The following is a 7915-nucleotide window of genomic DNA, read 5'->3' as shown; positions in this document are numbered from 1 at the left end:
TCTAACACAAATAAGGTGACGTAGAGCACGCGTGGCCGTCGAGCTTCATACATAGAGCAACCTGCTATGATACCATATAGAAATATGATTCCCTGATATGTCTGATACAATCTGTATAATATATGTATATATAGGGTTTGACAAAACCTATACGAGACGAATTCCTAAAATAATTACTATAAAAATTTACCTTCTTGCAATTACCGAGAAGATTCTAAATTAACTAAATGTTCTAACAAGAACAAACAATTATATATTAAACACATCTACCAAACATATCGATAGAACGTCTTGTTACTTAACAAAGAAAATAAGATGTATGAGACTCTGAACCTTCCCAAAAGGTGAAAGTGAGCACTGAACTTGTGTGCTCGATTGATCTTGATGATGAAGATTTTTTAAGGGTTTTGAGACTTTTGGTGTCCCACATCGAGAAATACTAAAGGTTCATTGCCCTTTATATAGATTTAGTGCTTTAGTGTAGTAATTAGAACATTGATCATTTGGAAATAGATTGAAGGCTTGGGCCTTATGGTTGTGTGGATTAGGCTTGTATAATATAGGCTAAATGCAATTAATATTAATTAATCAAGACAAGAGCCTTGGGGGCACTTGGGGCATTGGAATTTAAAATTAATCTAATTCATTAATTTTAATTTTCGGATTAAGTTTTTAATTAATTTATTAATTAAAAATGTTTTGATTAAAAGACACAGCTCTTAGAAAGAGTTGTTACTTTCAAATACGCTGAACAGGTATTTGAGAGGTTGTGAAACAACCTATATATTTGTAATCACAGTATCCAAGTGAGATCATCCTTTCTTCCTCTTTTTCTTCCTTACGAAAATTCCAGAGAGTAAGCACACAAAGCAAATTCGCTAGAATTCTAGAATCCAGTGCAGGTTGTAGAATTAGGTAGTTGAATTCTGGTCGAGCAGACGTTGTAGAGTCACAAGCACAAGAGTGAGACAGAAGTACTGTTCGAAGGACATAGCTTTTGCTAGCTTCTACCTTCTGTAATCAAGTTAGTACCAATGTTATTCTTATATTAATTTATGTATTTATAGTGTAATTTTATTCTGCACGACAAGTATTTTTGGTTAATAAATATTAGAATTTCAAGTTTTGTTTATTTATGTTATTTTTGTTTATTTCTGAATTGTTCTCTAACATATTTTGTGTCCACTAGAAAATGTTAGAAAGGACGCTAGGATCAGAGTGAACAATAAAGGGAGAGTCGATAAGAGAGGGTGAGGGTTTACAGGTAAGTCAATGGATGTCTAGGTAGACTGGGGTTTTCATGTGCTGTGTCTAGTGATTTTTTTAGAAGGATAATGCTAGGTAGCAAACTTTTAAACCAAATTTTGCAAACCAAATGATGTATCATCAATAAGAGTTAAGCATGTTAATCAACACTTAAGTAATAATCCAACCATAAACAATCGTATCATTTGGCTTACAAAATTTGGTTTGAAAATTTGGTTCCTTGGCATTATTCTTCTTAAAAGTTCAGAATTTAATATAATGGCTGGAGCGATTGCTCGAGATCTATGTTTCACTAAAGATGAAAACCAAAACTTTTCAAACTTTTCAACTTCACTACGTACCAAACAAGTTTTTGGGTTTTAACGAAAATTATTCTTATAGATGTAAGTACAGTTGCATATAACTGAAACATATGAGATAAAGGAATTGATCATCGTCATAAAGTGCATTAAACATTGATTAAGCATTGCCCTTCTATTCCTAATGGATTTGAGCCTTGTTGTCGTCACCAAAACCATGATCAGCTTGCTTAGTCTTGTTAAGCAAGGCATTGGCTTCTCTCCAATTGTGGTATTTACCAAACAAGACCTCCATATCTTCAAGGGATCGACCCTGCGTTTCTGGATACAACGTATAAAAGAAGACCCAACTAAGCGCAGCAATTCCCGCGTAAAGAAAGAAGGCCCCACCAATCGTGATGGTCTTATACAATGAAATAAAAGTCATGGAGATAACCCCGCTCGTCAACCTGTTTACGGCCACCCCCATACTACACCCTTGTGCGCGTAACTGCAGCGGAAAGATCTCAGAGCTGTAAACCCACGTGATGGGTCCCAACCCGATGGAGAAAAAAGCGACTATGAATAGTACCATGGCGATGCACAACCCGACGGCCCATGGGACCTTGCTGTGGGATTGATCAACGACCGTAAGACCCACACCGAGTAGTGTAAAAGAAACTACCATTCCACCCACGCTGCTCAAAAGCAAAACACGACGTCCAAACCGATCAACTTGAAATGTTGCCACCAAGATTGCAATGGTCTTGACAAATCCAACAGCCACGGTTGCAAGTAGCTTGTCATTGTAAGAAGTGATTCCTGCTTTCTCGAAGATCCTGGGGCTGTACAAAACCACAGAGTCTGTACCCGACACTTGTTGAAAGAAGTGGATACCAAGGGCTGCTATTAAAATGTGGCGAACGGCCGGCGTGGGACGAATGAGCAATTCCTTCCATATACCTTCACCTTGGCTGCGTTTAGAAACCTGAACGACCTCATCCTTTGAGTCTTTGGGGATTCCTGCAGCTTCTTTAATCTCGTCTAGTCTGAGCTGCGATTCCTCTTCAGAAGATGATGTTCTATTTAGTACTCGCTTGGCGTCTCCGAGTCTCCCTTGCATGACGAGCCAGCGTGGTGACTCGGGCATGGCTAAAACACCGAGGGCTAGAAAAACTGAGGGAATTGCGCCGATGCCGAGCATGATCCTCCAGTTCAAGTGGATTGGGAGCTTGGCTAAGGCAAAGTTGGATACGTACCCCAGTAATATACCAACGTTAACAAACACCTACATATTTTCAAAATGATCAATTCTATTAATATAAGCTCCACGTGCATGCATTTGAGAGGTTTACGAAACAATAAATAGGGTGGTTCTATCTACACATCCATTAGTATTTTTCACACACCTCTTGTTAATTTCCGTCTTTTAATATTCTTTAGTTCATTTGATCTTGTGGTCGGAAATTCAGAAGGTGTATGGAAAGTAAAACATGGTGTGGATAGCGCCACCCAGTAGATATTTTAGGAAAATTCTAGGGTGAGCACATTTTTATATGGCATTTATGCACTATCTAATGTGGCAAGTGATGTGTACATGTCACATTAATTAATGAATTTATCTCATTGAATGTTGGTTGCATACATCACTTGCCATATGAGATGATACACTAATGTGCTATAAATATCTGGTGTCCCTAGCATTATTTTTTGGGTGGTGGTATTCACACGCTCTTTTTTACCATCTCACACATTCTTTCAATTTTTGGCCATCGGATCGAATGAATTGAAGAAGACCAGTGGACAAAAATTAACAAGAGTGTGTGGGAGGTAAAAAGGGGTGTGTGAATAGCAATCCCCTACTTTTTACGAGGAAATTGTTAGAATATCACATTTTTTTACCATATTTTTATACCATCGGACGTGGCAAGTGATGGTTTGAATGCCACATCAATTAATGAATTTATCTTATTGAATGTTCATTGTATGCACCACGTGTTACATGAGATGATATAGAAATGTGAAATAACTATATGGTCTCACAAGCATAACTTTTTTCAAATACTTAGAGGCTTATATTTACGTAAACATATCACCCTGGCTAATAACAAAAATATTTAGTATATTATATGATAATATAATGTGGTAATGAAAAAAACCTCAGGGAAAGATGTGAGGAAGCCACGAAACGAGGCTGGAGAGATCTCGGCGGTGTAGACAGGAGCTATCATAAGAGCATAGCCAACTCCAACTCCGGCAATGAATCTACCAAACATGAGGAAGGCGTAGTTCGGTGCAAAACCCATGAGGAGAGCTCCAATAAAGAAGATTGTTCCGGCAAGTACTATGGTGTACCGGCGTCCAATCCAGTCAGAGGTTTTACCGGCCAAGGCGGAGCCAATGAGAGAGTATATATTCAACGTACCGTTAAGAACTTCAACTTGAACGTCGCTAATATTGAGGTTTTCTTTGATGAAGAGAGACGCGCCACTCATTACACCAATATCTGTAAATAAATTTGAAATAAGCATGCGTCGCAGGTGGATAAGTTTCTTCCAAAACAAAAAGAGTAGGAACGGAGAATGGCATATTGCAATAGTAAGATAATATTTTTAATCAAATAAGAACAAGATTGGAGAATGAGTGTATCATTAGAGAACCACAACCACTAACAATGTCCATGAGTTTTAAGGAACAATTACCATAACCCAGTAAGATAGACGTCATTGAAGCCAAAACGGCACAGGCAACAGCAAACTTCTTTGTCTTGGGTTTCTTTGGGGGATCAAAGTCTGCAATACTATTCTGGGGTTGGCCGGAGACGACGTTATTTTCTGCTCTCTGGGCAGCCATCTCCATATCTATAGAGCTAGATAAATGAATTGATAGATAGAGAGAGAGAGAGAGAGAGAGAGAGAGAGAGAGAGAGAGAGAGAGAGAGAGAGAGAGAGAATTAGATATGAGGAATGAGCTATTAATCAAGTACCATTTATACAAATTATATCCATTTGTCTGAAATGTTGTTGTTCATGGAAACAAACATCGTCATCCAATACTGTCATCCATCAACGAACAAATTTGAATTATCTTAATTCTAGAACACAATTTAGTTAATTAGTTCTTATATACCAAAGCAACAAAATAAAAAAACTGAAATATGGTTCCATATTTAGTGTCATTTCAGGCATGCAACTATATATGCGCAAAAACTATGTGATATTGTTCCATATATGTTACAAGCTCACCCGCCACCAGAAAATTGGGGTTGCCCTACAAAACCTTGCCCTTAGGAAATAACTAGTTCGTTGCACAAAGGTGATGAAAAAAAAATTGTGAGACAAAATAATGAAATTTGTCGCGCAACAAATGATTGTGCGTTGAAAAAAATGATTCGTCGAGTTAAATTTAACAAAACAAAGAGCTTAATTTGTCGTGTGAAATACAACGAGGCAATAGTATGTTGTCATATTGTCCTAATGGGGACGAAAATGCTGCGTTAGTAAAGCATTGCGCGACGAAACGTTTTGTTTAGTAAACATTCATGCAACAAATTGGAGTAATTTTAATATTATTTAATTGTTACAAATTTGTCGTATGCATATTACTGTTACTCGACGAATATGGTTCTGGCATTTACTGTTACACAACAAAAGGTTTTGTTGCGTAAAGTTTAATATACATATTTTTTTTCTTTTGGGTTGTGAAAACATTTTTTAAATTAAAACAACAATTAAATTTTTTTTTTAAATTAAATTGTAACAATAATTTATAAAAAAGTTAATTACAATTTTTTTTATAATTAAATTGTAAAAATAATTAATAAATTTGTTTTATTTATAATATAAAGAAAATTGTACGTACAATTTCAAAAGTTCTTCATATATATACATTTTGCTAAATAAATACTATCTGCAATTCCCGAAAATTGTTTTTATCCACACTTTACTTTTACTACTAGCTGCAAAATTAACCCAAAAAAAGAAGGTGAAAAAAAGGCAAAGCAACAAAAATTGGTTGATCGATAATAAAAATTACTGTTAACCGTATAATATATAATTGGTTGTCAATAAAAATTAGAACTAAATTAACTCCTCAGTGAGATTCGTTGATCTGGTGCACACTATAAGAAACTGACTCTTTGTATTTCATTACTTAATGTGTAAGAATTACAACTCAATATATATACAGTTCTCTAACAAAGCTTAGTACCTAATTACACATAATTAGGTCTCTAATACAGAGATTAGTTACAAAACTGTTACATCTATAAATGACAGCTGTACAAGCTGTTAGCTATGACTACTTATCCCTTTACACCCCCTCAAGCTAATCGGAGGAGAACCCAGAGAAAGCTTGGATTGAAGGAAATGAAATCGTGCCTTGGGTAAGGACTTAGTATGAATATCTGCAACCTGGTGTTCAGTGGGGACATAGAGCACCTTGACCAAACCTGCAAGAACAAGTTCCCGAATGTAATGGTAATCGATCTCCACATGCTTAGTGCGCGCATGAAAGACAGGATTGGAAGCCAAAGAAATTGCAGAAACATTGTCACACCACAGTATAGGGGGATGAGAAAGAGGGAAAGTAATGTCATTGAAAATCTTGCAGATCCATGTAAGTTCTGCAGCAGTAAGGGCAAGAGAGCGATATTCGGCCTCAGTGGAAGAACGGGCAACAGTGGGCTGCTTTTTAGCACTCCAACTGATAAGATTGGAACCGAAGTAGATACAATAGCCAGAAGTAGAGCGACGATCAAAAACACAGCCAGCCCAATCCGCATCAGAGAAAGCGGTGAGCTGCAGAGATCCCTTTTTGAACCAGATGCCTTGATCAATAGTGCCTTTGAGAAACCGAAGAATGCGTTTAACAGCCTGAAAATGAGTGTCACGAGGACAGTTATATTGATGAGAGATGCCATTGCTGGAGAGAAATGAATTGAACACAGAACTGGTGAATTCACCCCCTGAATCAGATCTCAAGATTTTGATTTTATTACCAATCAAGTTCTCAACATAGGCCTTGAAGATGACAAAGAGAGAAAAGACCTCAGATTTAGCTTTCATAGGAAACAGCCATGTGTATTTAGTAAAATCATCCACAATCAACAAGTAGAATATGTAACCAGTAACAGAAAGAACTGGAGACGGACCCCAAACATCACAATGGAGTAACTCTAAACTAGTTGAAGTAGAACTAGTGCTAGGAGAAAAAGACAGCTTATGGTTTTTGCCTATTGCACAATCTGTGCAAAAAAAAGATACAGACTTGTCACCAATGGAGGGAAGACACTGCTTATTTAAAACTTTCTGAAACATAGCAGAGGAAGGATGACCAAGTCTGTGATGCCATGTCTTCAACGAAACTTTAGTGGTAAGAAGAGCAGTATGTGAAGAAGAAGCCGGAGAGAGACCTTGAAGGGGATAGAAGCCGGAGAGAGACCTTGTGGGCTGCAAATGGGTGTTCCGGATTAAAAGGAAACCCGATGGCACGATTGATCGGTACAAGGCTCGCCTTGTAGCCAAGGGATTTCACCAGCAAGCCGGTCTTGATTTTACAGAAACCTTCAGTCCTGTTGCCAAACCAGTCACCATTCGCATTTTATTAACCCTTGCTGTCCAAAATGATTGGTTTCTTCATCAGTTGGATATTAGTAATGCGTTTCTTCATGGTTCTCTGAAAGAGGAGGTGTTTATGCAACAACCTCCTGGTTTTGTTGATGCCTCTAAGCCTTCCTTTGTCTGCAAGCTAAATAGATCTCTTTATGGCTTAAGACAAGCCCCTCGGGCCTGGTATGACAAACTTGGTCGCACCTTGCTTTCTCTTGGTTTTGTTAATTCTCAGTCTGATTGCTCTTTGTTTGTGCGCTCTGCTCCTTCTCTGGTGATGGTCTTGGTGTATGTCGATGACATACTTGTTACTGGTCCCGATGCCTCTCAGTGTCAAACTTTTATTCAACAGCTCTGATACCATATAAGAAACTGACTCTTTGTATTTCATTACTTAATGTGTAAGAATTACAACTCAATATATATACAGTTCTCTAACAAAGCTTAGTACCTAATTACACATAATTAGGTCTCTAATACAGAGATTAGTTACAAAACTGTTACATCTATAAATGACAGCTGTACAAGCTGTTAGCTATGACTACTTATCCCTTTACACACAACACAACTCAGTATCACAGTATATGCCTCTTATAAATTTGGTTACTTTCTAGCTAGTTATTTCCTTTTGATCGCTTTGGTACTTTGGTTGCAAACCAATAGAAAATAAGCACCGTCACTCAATATTACGGTCTGGTGGTATTTCTCTTTACTTGAACATGAGAGGTATTAGATTCGAACCTCGTGGATGACTAATTCAAT

General features: G+C 37.4%; 1 protein-coding gene across 1 annotated transcript; it reads right to left on the bottom strand.

The window, feature by feature from the left end:
• Positions 1 to 1746: 1746 nt before the first annotated feature.
• Positions 1747 to 4403, bottom strand: LOC103942451 (putative polyol transporter 1). Its single transcript, XM_048577125.1, has 3 exons — positions 4247 to 4403; positions 3704 to 4050; positions 1747 to 2832 (listed from the first exon to the last, which is right to left on the bottom strand). Exons 1-3 carry the CDS (start codon positions 4401 to 4403, stop codon positions 1747 to 1749), a joined length of 1590 nt encoding a protein of 529 aa, XP_048433082.1.
• Between the last annotated feature and the right edge of the window lie 3512 nt (positions 4404 to 7915).

Source organism: the organism of the source record quoted next, unplaced genomic scaffold (assembly GCF_019419815.1).
Source record: "Pyrus x bretschneideri cultivar Hongxiangsu unplaced genomic scaffold, Pyrus_bretschneideri_v1 Contig11, whole genome shotgun sequence".
Taxonomy (NCBI): Eukaryota; Viridiplantae; Streptophyta; class Magnoliopsida; order Rosales; family Rosaceae; genus Pyrus; species Pyrus x bretschneideri.
Note: the sequence above shows the minus strand (reverse complement) of the source record. Positions and strands in the feature narration are given on the sequence as shown.